Source organism: Pezoporus occidentalis, unplaced genomic scaffold, assembly GCF_034315485.1.
Source record: "Pezoporus occidentalis ecotype Australia unplaced genomic scaffold, CSIRO_AGI_Poc_V1 ctg259, whole genome shotgun sequence".
In the NCBI taxonomy this organism is placed as follows: Eukaryota; Metazoa; Chordata; class Aves; order Psittaciformes; family Psittacidae; genus Pezoporus; species Pezoporus occidentalis.
This window is the reverse complement of record NW_026914491.1, coordinates 774,855-793,436: the sequence shown is the minus strand read 5'-3', so window position 1 is coordinate 793,436 and position 18,582 is coordinate 774,855. Positions and strand designations below refer to the sequence as shown.

At 53.1% G+C, this 18,582-nt stretch overlaps 1 protein-coding gene across 1 annotated transcript; it reads left to right on the top strand.

The window, feature by feature from the left end:
• The first annotated feature begins 419 nt into the window (after window positions 1-419).
• Window positions 420-17,649, top strand: ASXL1 (ASXL transcriptional regulator 1). The gene is made up of 12 exons (XM_062623829.1): window positions 420-569; window positions 5,139-5,221; window positions 7,995-8,103; window positions 9,185-9,305; window positions 9,380-9,477; window positions 10,110-10,203; window positions 10,481-10,633; window positions 11,058-11,221; window positions 11,318-11,414; window positions 11,888-11,993; window positions 12,443-13,055; window positions 13,757-17,649. The coding sequence occupies exons 1-12, from the start codon at window positions 510-512 to the stop codon at window positions 16,580-16,582; spliced, it is 4,524 nt and encodes a 1,507-aa protein (XP_062479813.1). The 5' UTR covers window positions 420-509; the 3' UTR covers window positions 16,583-17,649.
• The last annotated feature ends 933 nt before the right edge of the window (window positions 17,650-18,582 follow it).

Below are 18,582 nucleotides of genomic sequence, written 5' to 3'. Positions count from 1 at the left end.
CCGCGGCTGTGAGGGGAGGCCGCGGCCGGTCCCAGCATGCCGCGCGGCGTGCGCGGAGCCCGCCGGGAGCTGTAGTCCACAGAGAGACACGAGGCTTCGGTGCTGGCGGAGCCGCGGACTACAACTCCCAGCAACCCTTGCGGTTTGTTTTCCTTCAAACGAGGCCCAGGCCCCTCCGCGCGCTTCGCGCTCCCGGCCCCTCCCCTTTCGGTCGCGGCGCGCGGGTCCCGCCGTGTCCCGCCGCGGCCACCGTCGCCGAGCCCCGCCTCCTTCCCCCCCGCTCCCGGCCCTTTGACCCCGGTGTTATGTCGGGCCCGAGCCGCCGCCGCCGCCGCCTCCTCCTCCGGTAGCGCCCGGAGCCGCCCCCGCCTCGCGCCCCGCCCGCCCCGCCCGCGCGCGCCCCGCCCCGTTCCCCCCCCCTCTCCTCTGCCGCCGCCACCCGCCGCCCTCCCGCCCGCGCGCGCCTAACGGTCCGCGCCCGCCGCGCCGCCGCCCCGCGCGGGAGGAGGATGAAGGAGATGAAGCAGCGGAGGAAGAAGGAGCGCACGTGGGCCGAGGCCGCCCGCCTGGTGAGGGGCGGGGGGGAGCCGGGGCCCAGGGGCCTGGGGCGGACCCCGGGGAGGGAGCGCGGGCGCTGCGCCGGGCCCGAGGGGCCTCCCCCGCCCCGGGGCTCCGCTCGCCGCCGGCCCCTCCTCGAGTAACGGGGCGGGGGGAGCGGGTCTTCCCCGCGGGCCCGGGCTCTGCACCGGTGGCACCCCCCTCCCCCCCCCCCGGTTGTTTTCTTTCGCGAGCCCGGTGGGAGGGGGAGAGCCCCCGGGGGGGGGGTGGGGAAGGGGGTCCCGGGGCCGCCGGCTCCTCCCGCGGGGCTGTGGCGGGTCCCGGGGTTCGCTGCCCCGGGTGCTCCCCGCAGCCCGGCTGGGGCAGGGCGGGCGCCGCTCGCTGTGGGGACGGGGCCGTTCCCCTCCGTTCAGCCGCCGCTAAGGCTCAATGGGGGGAACCGGCGGCCCGGCCCGGCCCGGCCCGCGGGCACTGCTGCCAACAGCAGGTCCCGGTTTAACGCCCGGGGAGCGGGCTCTCCCTGCCCCAGCAGCGCCCTGGCCGCGGGCGGTGGGAGCGGTGCTGAGCCCGGGGCAGCCGCAGCGCCGGGCAGCGTCCGGGCACTCGTGCTTTGGGAGGTACGGTTCAGGGCCTGTCCTGGTCCTTTTGGCTTTGAGACTCTGCTTGTTGAAGGCTTCGGGGCTGGGGCTGCTCCGGTTCCTGTGGACACTGCTGTGGTTTGACTTGCAGCAGGAGAGGGCTGGTGCCCTCCATGGAGTGTTGGTGTGGCTTGACCCCCGCTTAGGAGCTAGGAGAGATAACTGAAGCGTCTTGCAGGCAGTGAGTGTGAAGTTTGATGGGAGGGGTGCTCATGGAGCCGTCCGGCCTTGCTCTATGCCCGTGGTCACTGCTGCCCGTGGCTGCTTGGAAGGAGCTCGCTCCCTTCAGTCTCCACCGTGGAGCTGGTCGGTGACGTGGATTGGTGCAGGTACAGGAGGACCAGCACACAGAGCAAGCGGTGACCCGAGTCCCTGTGCTTGGCGTGCACAGAGCCCTGCACGTGGATGTCAGCAGGAACGGGTTTGCAGGGCTCGAGGGTGTTTTGTTTCCCTGCTTTTCCTCTGTGTGTGTTTATTGGGGGTCTGCCTGGCCCACGTTGTGCCGTGGAGCACATCAACTTCAGCAGGAGCAGTGTGGTGACTCCAGCTGAGACTCGGCTCTGGTGCTGAGGGTGATCAGGACGGGTCTCGGTGCTCCTTCTGAGGAAGATTTGTTTGGCTCTCTGAGTGTTTTCTTACTGTGTGCCAGGAGGAAACCTAAGCAGAGAAGCATCTCCTCCCAGCAGCCTGCACCAGCTTTTGTGTGTAAATGGTGATATCCTAGACCCACATGACTCTGCTTGAAGAACTGCAGAAGGTCAGAGCCAGGCACAGCGGGAATGGGGTGGCCCAGCACCTCATTGGGTGCTTCTCTTTGAGGTCCTGGTCACTGCGGGTGACAGGGATGCTCCTGGTAGGTGACCTCGGGGGCAGAGGCAGCGTGAGGTGACCTCGCATAAAGTCACCTCATCCCAGAGTCTTGGGCTCTAACAGGGGAAGCAAAGCAGTATTTAGTCTGCTCAAAGCAGGATGTGAGGCTGTGACTAAAGCAGATCCTCGTGCACCTCCTCACCTCCACATGGTGGGACAGGGATCTCTCCACACAGATCCTCTCACCTGCCTTTTGGCCAGAGCCTCGGGTGCATGGGATGCCTGAGCCTCAGCAGCATCTTAGAGCCATTGAGAACCAGAAATAGAACGGTCTCATGCTGGATTATCCACTTAGAGAGACCTGTGGTTGCGTAGCTGCACTTCCAGCTCGCAGGACTGATTGTAAATCCACTAAAAATAGATCTTTATTTAACACTAGTCTTACACATGCTCCCTGTCAAAATGCTTTTAATCTTCCCCTCTGACGTGCACTATTGTTTCATATTCCCCTCGATGTTTCTGAGAACTGGAGGCAAAAGTGCTTTTCAGTGTTGGTGCTCCTGCAGAGCTAATGCACGTTCCATGCAATGAGCCTTTAAAGGTTCATTTGAACACCCGGAGCCACAGGACTGTTCCACAAGTGCTGTCGGAGCTGGGTGACTAGGAAATGTATTGGGAAGTGCTGGCAGATTCCATAGTTAGGGGCGTAGGAGCCCTTGACCACCAGTGTTATAAATAGGAGAGATGTGGGGAAAGTCTTCTTTGGGTTAAGGAGCAGCTAATGTTTGAGCTGTAGCTCCTGATGGGAGGTTGATGTGGCACCAGGACTGTTGGGATGGGGGATCAGTGCTGGAGGTGGGGTTCAGTGGCTAAACTGCAGGACTGAGATGTGCTCTCAGGCAGAAGCTCTTCCCTGTGAGGGTGCTGAGGCGCTGGCACAGGGTGCCCAGAGAAGCTGTGGCTGCCCCATCCCTGGCAGTGCTCAAGGCCAGGTTGGACACAGGGGCTTGGAGCAAGCTGCTCCAGTGGAAGGGGTCCCTGCCTGTGCAGGGGTTGGAGCTGGAGGAGCTTTAAGGTCCCTTCCAACCCAACCCATCCCTGGGATTCTGTGATCTTCTCTCCCCAGTTCTCCCCTTAAGCAGTCTGTACACTTAATGTAGCTGTTGATTGGGAATTGTTCCCCTGAGCGTCGAGTCTTTTATCTTTATGTAAATGCTGCTTCGTGCTCAGTTTTGGGCTGTATTTCACTGGCTCTGGCTGTCACAAGAGAGGCTTCAGAAGCTGTGAAGAATTCCCTTGGTTTTCCAGGGAGGCAGGTTCCATTCTGTGGCTCTCGCGCTCGCCTCCAGTGATGTGTTCCCCTTGTTGGCGCCTGCTCCCTTTGGGTGACAGGGTGACAGTTCACGAGGAAGGCACGGAAACCGCACAACCTGGGGAGGTTTTTTGATCATGGAGGGGAAAGTGTGATGGACCTGTACTGACTGGGGGCTCAGATGCTTTATTCGCGCTGCCTAGGGTTTATCGCTTTCTTTGATCTTTCGGCTCCTTGTGCTTTCATTGTGTTTTATCTCTGGTTAGGTAGCTCCAATTTCCGTCCCCATCCAGATTGCACCACTCATGTTTGTGATCTTCAGGCATCTGAGAAGTCCTTGTTGGGTGGATGTGATGTAGGACGTTCCTTTTAGCACCAAACTCAATTGAAGTGCGGAACCACAGTGGCACGGTTGGCTTTATCTCTGCATTTGGAGGTTGGACATGGTATGGAGAGGCAAATGGTGCCCTGCACAACACTTGTTTTCTGCAAACATCCCTCTCAGGCGGCTCCAGAAAGCAGAGTGCGGGGTTTGTGCCCTGCCATGGGGCTGCAGTGACTCAGTCCTAGCTGGTGCTGATTCAAACGGGGCATTTGGGTTCCCCCACCAGCTCCTCACGCAAGTCAAACTGAAAGGCAGCATCGTGTTGCTCCTCTAAAGCGTGGGGACGGATTTAGTCAGGGTGGTGCATTACTTTGGCCATTACCTATGGGGAACTTAGACCACAGTTACGACCTAAGTTCCCATTGCTGCTTGTCCCGGAGGCCTCAGGCCACGTCCTGTGCCTGTGTCACACTCTTTCCTCCTTCAGACCCAGAGTTTGAGCTCAGAGTCTTTTGCATTCAGAGAGCAGCGCTGTCTGCTTCAGCGCGAGGCGCAGGAGGCGCGTGGTGAGCAGCTGTAGGGTAATCTGCTCCCAAAGAAACCTCGCAGTTTACATCTACTGCGGCTTATTTTGGTTCATTGTTTCCTGTTTATGTGGGTAATCTTCTTATCCACAGACATGTCCGGTCCTCTCTTTGAGTCCTCGAGTTTGTGCTCCAAAATGTCCAGAAGCAAGAAGTTCCACAGGCTTTTAAAAAAGACAGATTAAAAATTGTAATAGTCTCTTTAGTTCTTTGCATATAAGTGACAAATCTATTCATATCGTACGTGAAAGGATGAGTTGGTACTGTATTGCCTTTTTAATATCTGATTTTGCTCGTTTTCTGTCAAAGGCAAGCACTCCAAATCTCTAGCTGTATTTTCCCCACATCCTTTGCTGTTCTTGTTGTCCTCTGACAAGAATTCGGGCTCTTACGTGTGGTACCCTTCTCGAGATGAGTGGGGATGGAATGACTGCAGTAGCCCCATGAAGGAACGCTGTTGGGTTATACAGTTGTAGTTACACTTTTGTGGGCTGAAAAACAGTGGCTACTTTACTGCAAGGTAGGAAAGTGTGTGGTAGGGAGAGCATCTCATCATTAAAGGTCACTGACCACTGCACGGTGTGGAAGGCTGCATGGGGCAGCAGCTTGGTCTAACATACATGGAGGTTGGTCAAAAAGCTTCCACTGGTTTCCTGCTGTGGGGTCAAGGCCAAATTCTGCTGCTTTTCCTCTCCTTTGTATTTCAGTTCATCAGGGACCAGATGAAGGTGAGCCCTTTGTGGTGTTTTCTGTCATCTGACTGGGAGGTAGCCTGAAATTTGTAGTGTGTCTTTTGCAGATGAGTGGAAGTTTAAGGGGGATACTGCTGGATTTGAACAGCAGCTTCTGGAGTGGGTCTGTGGATGCAGAAGCACATTCTGTACTGACACGTGGTCTTTTTATCTTTTCAGGTGCTGGAAAATTACTCTGATGCTCCTATGACCCCAAAGCAGATTCTACAGGTCATCGAGGCTGAAGGACTAAAGGAAATGAGGTTAGTACTGATGATCTTGTCTAGAGCACAGTGTGGAGCATGGGGGAGGCTGTGTATGAAGCCTTGTGTTGCTTCATGCAATTCTCCCTCATCTCCAGCCTGCTTTTCTTCTTCCATTTCCTCCTCTTTCCAGCACAGTCATTTCAGATGACACCACCGACACTTCTATACAGGCTGCGGGGTTGTTTTTTTTTGACAATAACTGGAAGCTGTACTTTGGGTTTTTTTTGTAACAAACGGAGTCCCCTTCATCCATCTATTGTAAAATACGTGCCTGTAGCAGGTCAGGCTCCTGCCTTGTGTTGTACTTAACGACTTGTATGGTTCTCTCGTAAGTACCTCCCAGTAGTTTCTGCCACTGGGACTAGTTTGAGAACAGTTTTTGTCTCCTCTGATGCTTCATTTCTAGAGCAGGCATCATGTTTTAGGAGACTCAAATAAGTCATCTTTATATTACTATACTGGTCTCTGCTCGCAGAGTTTTGAGCACCATGGTAGTGCAGCTCACCCTGTCGTGGCTCCTGACATTGTATGGAGGAGATGCCCATCTCAATGTGGGCTTCATATGGAAAAGAACCTGATATGGAGCCTTGGAAGCGAGAGGTGTGGGAGACTTTTCCTTGATTAACTTCCTGTGAGCACCCATCTGTTTCTGTGACAGCAGTGGAAGAGAAATACAGTGTCTTACAGGTTGAAGAAAGTGGGTAACTGTGATAGTCCAGGTGCCTCAGTGCTGCATAGCAAAAAAAGACACTTTGGCTACCAGAGACAGAAAAAGCAGTCTTTTGGCTGCTGCCCATTGATTGACTTCTGGGAAATCCAGATGCATGAGCTGTTTCCAGTCTTGCTTTCCCCTCACCTTGATTCTGTGCACTATTTTCCACCCCGGTATCTGCATCTCCTGACCCTGTACTTTACCCAGCTGCAGAAGGTAAACTCATTTTTCTGGGACCTAACAGCTCAAAACATTGGCTTGTTTCTGCTGCTTACGTGTGTCTGAAATCAGGATACAGCTGGGATTGTTTGAGTAATGAAAACTAGTGATGCCCACAGAGGTGTCGTGTAGGAGCTGGTATTGTTTGGAGAGGGGCGATGCCGATGTGTGTTGCTGCATCGGTGTGGGAGCTGTTGGAGGACTGGTGGTCCTTGCCCAGGAGATCCACACTGGTTTGGATGTGGGTGGTGGTTTCACAGCTCTGAGCAGAATTCAGACAGGCTTTTGATGAGGACCTTTGTAGAGCTTTGCTTCAGTGATACTGTGCACCTTTCCTGCATCAGTCCTGTTACTTCAGCAGGTAGTTGAAGATCTACAAGCATAGGCTGTCCTCTGCTAAAGGTGATAGCAGGTCTCTTCTCACACACATAAATTACCTTGGTGCTCTCCCAGTTCTGACAAGTGGCCTGTCACAGTAGCTAAAGACCAGACTTTGGAGCATGTGTCAAGTTGAATCCCACAGAGCTAAATCGCTCCTTTAAAGGTCAGTGGTTTTCCCTTGGGATATCTGCTTTTCCTTCCCCAGTCATTAATTCTCTGCTTTAAGAAAAGACTGTTTTCTTCAGAGCACAATTGTTCACAGGATAAAGGCAGTGATCCTGCCTAGCTAAACATGCTCAGGCTTCCCTGGGCCTTGTATAGAAACCCTTCCTGAAACTCCGTTTCCTGAAGGAAATAGCTTGGTGGCTCGAGATGTTTCTCCCTTTGAATCAATACCGAGGCAGCATTCCCTGGCTGGGGGTCACATTGGTCTGTTGCAAGGGGTTGTGTTCCTTATGGGGGATACTGATGGTCCTGTGTGGCTGATGCTTGAGCCAGGACACTTGGGCCCAGCACCATTGCTGAGTCCTGGCTCCGAGGAGACTGAACTCTTTGGGTTTTCCTCATTTTGGGGAGAAGGCCTTGTTTTGCCATTCGAAGGAAGCATTTTCTGGCTGGTTACAGCGTGCGTGGAACGTCTGTTCAGCACAGAAGGGAAAGCACTGTCTAACAGGGCAGAGGGCTGGGAATTTTGTCCTAGTACCACAGATAGAGGGTATTTCTGTCTGTCACCAAAGCTTGTGAAGAACCCTCCAAAAACCCAAGCACAGTCAGGGTGGGAAGAGAGATTGTTGTAAGCGCTCGGTTTGAGACTGATTTTCTTTGAAATAGGTTGGCTCAGGCCAGTTTTCAGTTTCACTTTTAATAATAACAGAATCAATGCTGCTCTGATGGCTCTGCCAGGTGACTCCCTGCCTGTCCGTGTGTGATATATTGGAAACCACAAGATTACAGAAGTTCCATCAGTGAGCGCAGGATGGTTGCTCTAACCAGGGCATTACGCAGGACATGACAAATTAGGGCAGCAGACCTTTTATACCTGACTGGTAGTGCAGTTCTGTCTGCGGCTTGTCAGGGAGGATATACCAGAAACACGTCTGGGTACAACCCATGTGGGTTTGGGCTGAATAAATCTGGAGTTTTGGTAAAGTCAGTTGAAGCCTGAAAGTTTCAAGCAGAGGAAGGGAGGAAATGGGTCATAAACGTTGGAAACATCTAAAAATGGCTCAGAGTGACTTTAAACTGGCATCGTGCTTCCTGTTTGATTGCTCTGCTGTGCTGTTGGAGGCTGGTGGTCACAAAGGAGAGCATAATGCTGGTCTGGCTGGAGTGCCCGTCCCCTGAAGTTAATCAGCGTCATCTCTGTTAACCTTAAAGACGCCCATTTAAACAGATCCTTCAGGCTGTTCGCTTGCTAAGGCCGTTTCTTAAAACTGAGCTGTTCTTTCTGTGTCCCAGCGGCACCTCTCCCCTGGCCTGCCTCAACGCCATGCTCCATTCCAACTCCCGGGGAGGTGATGGGCTCTTCTACAAGCTGCCTGGACGCATCAGCCTTTTCACCCTCAAGGTGAGCGCTCTTTACCCTGCGGAGCTCCTGCTCCTAACGGGGAGCCCAGTTGTGCTTGTTACGTAGAGCTGAGTGTTAAACTGTCACTGAGCATCGTACGTGCTGCATGTGAGCTCGTCGTGTGAGAGTGTCTGGAATTCGTTATTTCATTAGAGCTTGTACCTTTCAGCTATATTTATATGATAAATCCGTTTTAAAACCAACTAGTTCTTGAATTGCATAAGCAAGAAAAATCCTCTTGTTCCAGTATTTTGTGCCCACCTCAGGTGGGTGCTTATCAGAATAGCCCATGTGCTCTTTTTCTACCAGCCACAAGGGAACACACTCAACCAGTAACTTAAATTGGTCTGAGACCTTGTAGCTACAAGTAAGTCCTTGATAGGAAAATGTACATTCATTCTAGTGGCGGCTTGTTTTGTGTGCAGCTGCATTCTGTGTGTATTTGGCATCACCATTTTCCTCAGATCTTGAGGTCTCTCTGGAACATTTAATTTATTGTCCCAGTAATCTTAAATGTTGAAAATGTTTCTGGTCTTTCTTTGCATTGTTTTGTACTGTTGGATCCCCTGATAAATATCAGCTTGACAGATAACAGGTATCTCAGCTATTTCATTGGCATCTTTTTTTCCTGCTGTCAGAAAATGTTGTTGAATTGCCATATTTTGCTGAAAATAGATGGCATTGAAATGCCTTTGTCTATACAGGTAGTAAATATATCTCTTAAGCTTACTATCTCAGTATTGGCTACTCTGGTGCTCCCTGTTGTTTCGTGGTAAGAATGAGATAGTTCTCAATAGAAACTGCTTGCTTACAGAAAATTGTGATGAATTATTAACCTTGTGTATGTTGGATATGTTCAAATTATTTGTTTTGGAGGTTTCTATGAAGTGTCCTAGTAGTTCAGATTACTTCTGTTCCACTGTGAGCCCAAATACTCTTTAAAATATCTTTCTGCATCAAGGATAAAAATAGGTGAAAAAATGAAGCTGAAGAGCTATATCTGCTAAACATCCACCCCTGTCGGTGTATGCCTTGAGGCTGGCAGGGGGTGAAGCCATCCCTGTTCTGTTTGCCCCTTCAGAAGGATGCCTTGCAGTGGTCTCGGAATCTGTCTGTGCCGGAAGGGGAGGAGCTGGAGGATACAGCAGACGCAGAAAGTTGTGAGTCCAATGAAGCAAGCACTGTGAGTGGTGACAATGATGGTAAGTGTCGAAGGGTGTCCATCGTAAACCATGGCATCTACTTCTGTGTCTGACTGAAGGCCCGTCTCTTTCAGTGTCTCTTGATGAAACCTCCTCTAATGCCTCGTGTTCCACTGAATCTCAGAGCAAGGGACCCGCTGCGACCAGGGAGAGCCACCGAAGTGCATCCCAGGTAGGAGAAAGTGGGACTGACTGGAAGCACGAGGAGCTTTCACTGCTGCCTGGTAGCTGGGTTAGTGTTACAGGGACTGGTTGGGCACCAGTGCGTCAGTTATAGGGAAGAGAAGTTGTCCTTAGGTGAGGAGTTTGCAGTGTGGGGAGGATCACTGGTCATTGCAGCCATACTAGCTTCTGCAACCCATGCTGAAGAGTCCACTAGCACGTAGCTAGTTATAGGACAAGGGGAATGGTTTTAAACTGACAGATTTAGATTGTACATTAGGCAGAAGCTCTTCCCTGTGAGGGTGCTGAGGCGCTGGCACAGGGTGCCCAGAGAAGCTGCGGCTGCCCCATCCCTGGCAGTGCTCAAGGCCAGGTTGGACACAGGGGCTTGGAGCAAGCTGCTCCAGTGGAAGGGGTCCCTGCCTGTGCAGGGGGTTGGAACTGGATGAGCTTTAAGGTCCCTTCCAACCCAATGCAGTCTGGGATTCTATGATACTATGGAAGGTAATTTTGAATTCTCTGCTATTCATAAATACACCTGAAGATTTACCTAGGAGCTAGGTAGATCTTTAACTAAGGAACATTCTGTTTAGAAGATTATTTCACTCCTCTGTAACATCTTTGTTTCTTTCTGGGCTGCAGACAACCAAGCAAAAGAAAAAGACTGGTGTAATGCTGCCACGTGTTGTCTTAACACCACTGAAAGTAAACGGGGCACACATGGAGTCTGCCTCTGGTGAGCATTGCTTTTGAGGGGTGGTTTTCTCATGACTGCCCAGCAAGCTTTCAGTCAGTACTCCCTGCACATCTGTAAGCTCGCCTGAGGGTTTCCTTAATGCTTCATGAGAATGCATGTGACTGTAGAGAGCTGTGGATGTGTTTAGCTCCATCCAAAGTACTTGGTAACTGTGCAATACCCTGTAATAGGGGTAATAGCAGATAATTCTTGCATGTAAGACCATTCTCCAAGTTGGGTTTCTGCTGTTCCTTGCATGAGATTGTTTTGCTTGTAGGCTTCACGGGGAGGCACGCTGACGGGGAGAGCAGCAGCACGTCCAGCAGCAGCAGCAGCTCTCTGGCCTTGTGCAAAGCCACCTTGCGCAGTAGAACGGAAATAAACAGGGACCCTCCCCAGCTTCTGAGGGGGATCAGGAAGCCCACGGCTGGTAAGTGCGTCTGATGCACCTCCCAAGAATCATCAGCCGTAAAAGCAGGCGATGCTGAAGTTGTGTATGTCTGAGAAAAGAGCATGAAGCTTCTTTTCCTTCAGAAAGCATATGATGACCTTAAGGCTCTCAGCTCTTCCTCCCCGAACATGAGTGAGATAATTGTTTAAAGTTTGTCTGGTGTGATGAGCAGCGTGGAGAATTCTACTTGAATATGACACAGATGTGACCTCCTATCAAAATTCCAGATGCAGATCTATTAATTAGTGTGATTGAGAGTCTTTCTTCACACTTGAATACCACAGTCTTTTCTCACATATCTTGCTTCTTTTGCTCTAGTAGTTTGACACAAACTTCTTGCCCACAGCGCTGAAATCCTTTTGTACAACAATGGTTATTTTATTCGCCTGTCTTTAAACACCAGGGCAAATGAAACGCAACAGGGGAGAGGATATTGACTTTGAAACACCTGGCTCCATTCTTGTCAACACAAACCTGCGAGCTCTGATAAACTCCAGAACCTTCAATGCGCTCCCATCACACTTCCAGCAGCAGCTTCTCTACCTCCTTCCAGAAGTTGACAGACAGGTACAAGGGTGCAGCACGTGGGGGGTCTCCCATCCACATTCCTGTGCCCCTTGGCTGTGGAATGGCTGGAACAAGGCTGTTCTGTGTGTCCATTAGGTTGGGGCTGATGGGCTGATGCGGCTCAGCGGCAGCGCGCTCAATAACGAGTTCTTCACCCACGCGGCGCAGAGCTGGAGGGAGCGCCTGGCTGATGGTGAGCGGCCCTGCCTGCCTGCAGGGTGGAGGAGAGGCACTCATCTAGTGGGATTTATGGGTTTTCTTGCACAGTTAATGACCAGTTTAGGCCAGCCTGGCAGTGTCTGCCCATGTTGCCCCCAACTTTTCTTCTCTTTTGTCCATTAAAATCAGAAATGTGATTTCCTTTGGTGCTTTGGGGCCTTCAGAATGAAGTGGTGGGGCTGTAAAGTAGTGCCAGGCTTATCTCTTCCTCAGATGGTGGTCTTTGTCTGGTAAAACATGATGTTTTTCAGACTTGCTTGAGGCTGTGACCACTGTCCTTAAAGAGTTGCAAGCAGGGTGTGGACTCATGGCAGGGGTGGAGAGCAGGGTGGCAACAGAAAACCTGTCCTTGAGATGTATAGCTACTGTCCTGTGAAAATGCAGAAGGTTGCATTTGCAGAATTGGTTTGGTTTGGAACTCATTTTCAGCCTCTTGCTTCCTTGCAGGTGAATTCACCCACGAAATGCAAGTTCGAATTCGGCAGGAAATGGAAAAGGAAAAGAGAGTGGAGCAATGGAAAGAGAAGTTCTTTGAGGACTACTATGGACAAAAGTGAGAACCTACCTCATCTGTCCTGCTTTATCTGTTTATTATACAGGTAGCAGAGTGTGTTTCTGCTTTGCTGAGAAGGTGCAGCATGAAGTCCTTGAAAGATGCAGGTTTTATGGGGTGAATCATTCAGGACGTTGCTCCAGGAAGTCCTTATTGGCATTGACTGGGGCATAGCAGAAGTTTGTATCCCATCTCTTTTGTTCCCAGTTAATTTTGCTTGTTTTCCCTCACAGGTCTTTACATTTTCTTATTCTTCCCAGTAATAGTAATGTGGGATAGTGAATGTGTGGGTTATGTCACTGCAGAGTGACATAATGAGATGTTGATGAGTCTGTGCTTTGTAATCTGTACATGTATCAGAGGCATAGAGTACAGCTGTCAGTAAAGGATGGAATGCTTAAATGGGGACAGGCTTTGGGGTTTACCTGGGGTTTATGTTTCTCTCGTAGGCTGGGCTTGACGCAGGAGGAATCCCAGGAGCAGGGTCTGGTGCAGGAGGACGCTGAGAACAGGACAGGGCTCTCTGCTAAAGGGGAGGCGCGGCTGCCGCGCGCGCCTTCGACGCGGCAGAGGGACGGGCACTTCAGGAAGCGCTCCCGGGCTGACCTGCGGTGCCGGGCCAGGAGGAGCCTCTACAAACTGCGGGAGCCGGAGCAAGTGGAGGCTTCCAAAGAGGCTGCGGCTGTGGGACAGGAGCCCTCAGCCCAGAAGGAGACAAAGCCTGAGGCAGACCTGAAGAAAGACGAGCTGAGCCCCTCGCCTGCGGCGCTGAAGCCACAGGGCTCCGATCTGCCCCTCTCTCCAGAGACTTCCAAGGTGCACAGTAAATCGGAAGATCCATCGTTGGCAGCTGCAAACAGAATTCCCAGCTTGCCCCAGGAGAACTCTGCTCGGGAGCCCAAGGACCAGAAGAGGAAATGCTTTGAGGAGGCTGCCTCCGCGTCCTTCCCCGAAAAGAAGCCCCGGCTTGAAGATCGTCAGTCCTTTCGTAACACAATTGAAAGTGTTCACCCAGAAAAGCCACAGCCTACTAAAGAGGAGCCAAAGGTCCCACCCATCCGGGTAGGAAGGAGGGTTATAGCTGCTTGCTCTCCCAGGGCTGTCATGCTCAGTACCGTCAAAACGTTATTAAAATGTCAAGTGTTGTCATCCTGGGAGGAGAAGTGGAAGGGTTTCATTGGTAGAGCTGCCTAAGTACCCCTGATTGCCACGGTCTGGTATCTTATTTAGACAGGCAAAGAATGGGAAATCGTTCCAAGGTCTTTGCACAAGAGCACAGCATAACCTTGACTTGCTCTGTTAGCTTGTGTTTCTGTGGATGCAGAAATTGCTTTTCCTGAAGCTAGCTGACTGCAAGAGAGACCTTCAGATGTGTTCTTTATCCCACATAGTTCCTCTTCTTTGGGCAAAATCTTCATGTTCCCTCTGACTTCCCCTGTTCTGACTGGAGGTGTCCATCTCCTTAGCCTCAGGGCCATCCTGGTTTAGAAAGGACCGTTTTGATTCCTGAAGAATCACTTATTTGTCTGTGGGCTCTAGTCAAACGATGTAGTACTGAGCTTTACATAGCACAGGGCAGAGCGTGCATGCAGAGATTATGGGGACCGTGGTGCTTCTCTCCCAAGATCAGTTTTTAAGCTGGAATTCTCCACTTTGATTGAATTCTTGCAGTAAGCCTGATGACGAGCGGGTGCTAATGAAATGCATTTCAGTGAGTGAGGGGGTGTGAGGGCTGGAGCTGACGGCTTTTCCCTTTCTTGCAGATTCAACTTTCACGTATTAAACCACCCTGGGTGGTTAAAGGTCAGCCCACTTACCAGATATGCCCCCGGATCATCCCCAGCACGGAGCCCCCCAGCCGCGGCAGGGCCGGGGCCCGGACACTCGCAGACATTAAAGCCCGGGCCCTGCACGCCCGAGCCCAGCGCGAAGCCGCCACCGCCATCGGGGGTGGAGGGGGCCCCGGTGGGGGGAGAGGCCCCGATGAAGGAGGTGGAGGAGGAGGAGGAGGAGAAGCCGGCGGCCGCAGCGGGCACAGGAGGTCAAAGAGAACTCACGGAAAGCGTTCGGCAGATCTCCAGCGAGCACAACTACTGCCGCCCGGCCGTGTGAGCGGGGCTGCTCGGGAGGCTGCTGCCCGTCCCCTCCTCTCTTCAAGACAAGACTCCCTCTCCTCAAAGAGCGAGGGCAGTGGTGCTCGGGAGCGCGCTGCAGGCGCTCAGCCCGGGGATGGCTCACCCAAGGGGCAGTTCTATGGTGCTTTGCCTGGGTCCTCCTTGAAGGAGGAGAGCCCTGAGCAGCCCCCCTGTGACCCACGGACCGAAACCCCATCTTGTGTTGCGTCACAGGAGGGGCAAAGAGCCAAGCTGAAAAGCGTGGCTCCTGCAGTGAACGGCCTGTCGTGCTCCCGGGTGCAGGGAGCTGTGATCAGCCCTACAGGCGATGGGGCTGTGGCAGGACTCGGGGGTGCTGCTGCCCCTGCCTTGCAGCTGGGTTATCGTGCTGACGCAAAGGAAAATTCCTCCGGTTGTCCTGCTCATCTGGCAGCACCGTCCTGGGGCGGCAGCGAGCGCCGTGAGCCAGGCGTGGTCTCGAGATTTAGATTGAATGGCTCTGAAACGTTTGTGCAAAAATGTGTCACTGATAGAGAGAGCTCCAAAGCAGGGACTGCTGGAGTGCAGGGGGCCAGCCCTGCGCCGGGTGACTTGGCTCATCTGCAGGCGGAGGAAGGCAGCGATGGCAAACTGAGCAGTGGAGAGCAGAACGCAGAGTCCGTGGTGAGAGCCTCTTTACACGGTGACTTTGTTTCTCAGAACAGGATAGACTCCTCTGAAACACCTGAGCAGCCGAGGGAGAGGAGCCCCCCAACAGGACCAGAAAATGCCCTTCAGCCGTTGAGGGAGACCCAGGAGTTCAAGAGAAGCGGAGATGAGGAAGTGCAGAGTACACACAGTGAAACGACAGACACTGCTTCAGACTTCGAAGGTGACGTAGCTGATGAGAGCGAGGAGATGGATGGATGCTTCAGAAGCACCAGCTGTGGGGAGGTGGCTGGGGAAGATTCCTCCTGCCATGGCAATGGCAGCACCGAGATATGTAATGGGGTTAGATCAAAATCAGGGGCAGACAACCCGGCCTGTGCAGTGACAGCAATGGGCACTGCGTCTCCATCCCAGAGACAGGGACCACAGACCCCACTGCCTCAGAAAGCAGCTTCTGCTCGGGCCGTGTCCTCTGTTGAAACCAACAACCCTTTGGTGACGCAGCTGCTTAAGGGGAGCCTTCCCTTGGAGGAAGTTCTCCCAGGATCTCACACCAGTGTCAAGCTGGAAGCTGCGCAGCCAGCCCTGGATGAGCCATCAGAAACCCTCTCCCTGAAGGTGGAGAGAGGAGGCAGTTGCTGTTTTGGAGCAGAATCTTCTCCAGATACAGGAATAAAGACGAGTGCCCTGAGCAGGAGCGATGACTTCCACTCAATGAGATCTTCCATAGACCCCCAGGAGAACAAGTGTGGATCAGGGGCACCATTGCCTGCAGTAGAGGATGTGGAGGTTCGGTCTGTTCCAGAGAAACATTCCAAAGCTGGCTCAGCTTTAAGCTGCCCAGAGCAGCTGGCAACTGTGGGAAGTGCCTCTCAGAAGCCTGAAGATCCGGGCCCTCAGGAAAGAACCTTTTCTTCCTGTAGCTTTGAGGAGCAAAAGGAGTTGCCCAAGGTCCATCAGGTGGCACAGCACAACCCGTTAGCAAGCGTCACCGCAAAGACAAGCCCGGAGGGGTTGAACACCTCCACCGAGCCTCGGTTTTTGTCTCCAGCTGTAACTTCTCTTGGTCCAAATCAGACAGGAGGTGCCTCGGCCAACACAAACTATGCTGGAGTTCAAGGCAAAAAGCTCTTTGGTTCTGGTTTCCCTTGCAACGCCAGTGTTAGACTGCACCACCCCAGGGCTTTGGATCAAGCTCCGGCCATAGGAACCTCGTCCCCCAGCAAACAGACTCTGGACAAGAGCTGTGCCCCAGGGGAGGGAATGCCGGCGGCAAGGGAGGAGTGGGCTTCGAAGCAGCACCCCAGTGCCCTGGGGGGAAGGAGGAATGAGAAGGGGATGGGTGGCAGCCCAGGCAAGGGGAACGCAGAGAACCAGAGGGAGCCGAGCGAGCCCTTGCCGAGCGTCGCGCTGGGAGCGGACTTGCCGTTCTTCAGGTTTCCGAGGGAAGCGGCCAAAGGCCACGGGCACCCTTTGGAGCCCTCTTCCATCCCCTCGCAGCTCAATATCAAACAAGCATTTTATGGGAAGCTTTCTAAGCTGCAGCTTAATTCCACCAGCTTTAATTATTCATCCGGCGCTCCGGCTTTTCCCAGAAGTCTCGCTGGCAGCGTGGTGCAGCTGAGCCACAAAGCGAACTTTGCCGCGAGCCGGAACTCGGCCCTGGCTGTGCAGATGTTTGCTGACAGCAGCAGCGTGGACGAGATCTCCTTCAAGTGCTCCTGCAGCCTGAAAGCCATGATCATGTGCAAGGGCTGCGGCGCCTTCTGTCACGACGACTGTATAGGACCCTCTAAGCTGTGTGTATTGTGCCTTGTGGTGAGATAATGAATTATGGCCATGGGACAGGTTGTATATTCAGTGTGTGTATTTTGATAACGACTGATGCTAAAGCCTGTACACAAAGTACTATTCTGTTTATAGTAGAAATGCTACTACACTTTGTTGCAGTGAGGAACGTTGACTTGCCTTCCCACGAAGATCTCCAGTGCAGAACCCTTTGGCTCATGGTTACACTCCAGTCTCGGTGGGCTGCGTCCCATTGGATCCATCCTCCTGCTTCCTGCTGTCATGGAGATGCCGACTGTGTCCTGGTGCCCGTGCTGAGGCGAACACCCGAGTGAGAGGCAGTTTGTGGCAACCTGTGAGCCCTCCTTTGAGGAACCCGTTGCATCCAAAGGAACTGGAACAGGATGTTTCTGTTTCGGGGCTGCGCTAGGTGAGGCCCTGCAGTCTTCTGCTGTCCCCTTCTGCTGTCTCCATTCTCAGTGTGCTGGGAAGCATCGCTGGGCCCTTGGTGCAAGCGGAGCTGCTCTGCAGGGACAGTCCTCCCTGGTCTTTAGGTGCTACAGCAGAGCATGGTGCCCACCAAAGGATGCTGCAGGCGGCTGCGCAGTAACCAAGCACTGCACGGACCCCATGGAGGGTGCAAGAAGAGGGGGGGGAAAGGAAGAAGTAAAAGCATCAGGTGCCAAGTGAACACCTCTGGTTTGCGGGGCTGAACTCGTGTCCTGGTGCTGTGCCTGTGCCCTGAACTGGGGTGAAGCCGTGGAGGTTCCCAGCAGCTGGGTCCTGCATTGAGGCCCTGAACGTGTGAGCCCTTGCAGGCGCCCCTGTGATCCGTGTGAGCTCCATCAGCATGGAAAGCAGTGGGGTTTCCTTTGTTTTGGTTTTTTTTATATATTTTCATTCTTGGATGTATAAAGTGAATTCTTTGGCTCCTGTAAGTACCCTCTATGCATCTGTTGGATCATGTATTTATATGTTGTACACAGTACTGGGCAACTCTGTAAATGGATGTAATGTACATAGAACATAAAGGGTTCTTTTTGTTTTCCTTGGATTTCCAGGCTCTCGGCAGTGTTGCATTAAAGTGGTGTTAGTTATTAACCTGCCCCTGGAGTCGGAGCCGCTGTGTTCTGTCCCCTGGCGTGAGGCTCAGCACGTGAAGGTGTCCCTGGGCTCTCTCTGGGCCGGGTGCCGGTGCTGGGCCCGGTGCCGGTGCCTCCTCCAGCGCGATGCTGGTTGTTGCTGTGACTGAGCTGGAGCTGCGCAAAGGGGAGCACCTCGTGTCCCCACTGAGGGCAAACCCGGGACTCTTCCTCTTCGGAGCACTTACCTGTTAAGAGAGAATTGCCCCGGCGCAGGGAGCAGTCTCTTGTTCCGTTCAAGCAGTGTTGTAGAAGAATTGTAGGGGGTTTCTTTTTCTTTTTCCTTCTGGTCCCTTTTCTAGCTCTGTGCTACCTCCCTTGACCATGCACTTGGGTTTTAACAGTGCAAGTCCCTGTTTGAGATGCGAGCCAGAGGGGTGCAACAAGTTCAGTCTCCAGAATGGTTTTATCAGCCTCATGTTGTGGGATGGGGAGAGAGACCCAGGCTGGGGGATGCCCGGGAGCATGGAGGTGCTGAGGGCTTACCAAAGATGGGAGCAGAGCCGGGGCTGGCTTGGCCGTGTCCCTTGGCAGTGTCTGGTTTGCAGAGCCCTTGGGTCTGCTCATGTCTGTCCCTTGTGGTATGGAAAATAAAGACTCTGTAAAAGCTGCTCTTCTGGTTTCCATCCTCTTCTTCTGCAGCTGGGCCCTGCTCCCCGAGGCAGTCACTGCTTCCCCTCTCCTCTTCCTTACCAGGGAGGCTGCAGAGCCTCAGTTTCATTGCTTGGATGTTGCACACTTGCAGGGGACCGAGGATGCTGCAGACACTGAGAGGCCCTTGGGAACCAGCTCCTCCGAAGGCTGGGATGCTGCAGGAGCTAAGGCTGTGGCTGTGGGAGCCCTCGTGGTGATGGTGATGGGGTGATGGTGATGGCTGGTACTGGCCTGGCTGGGGAG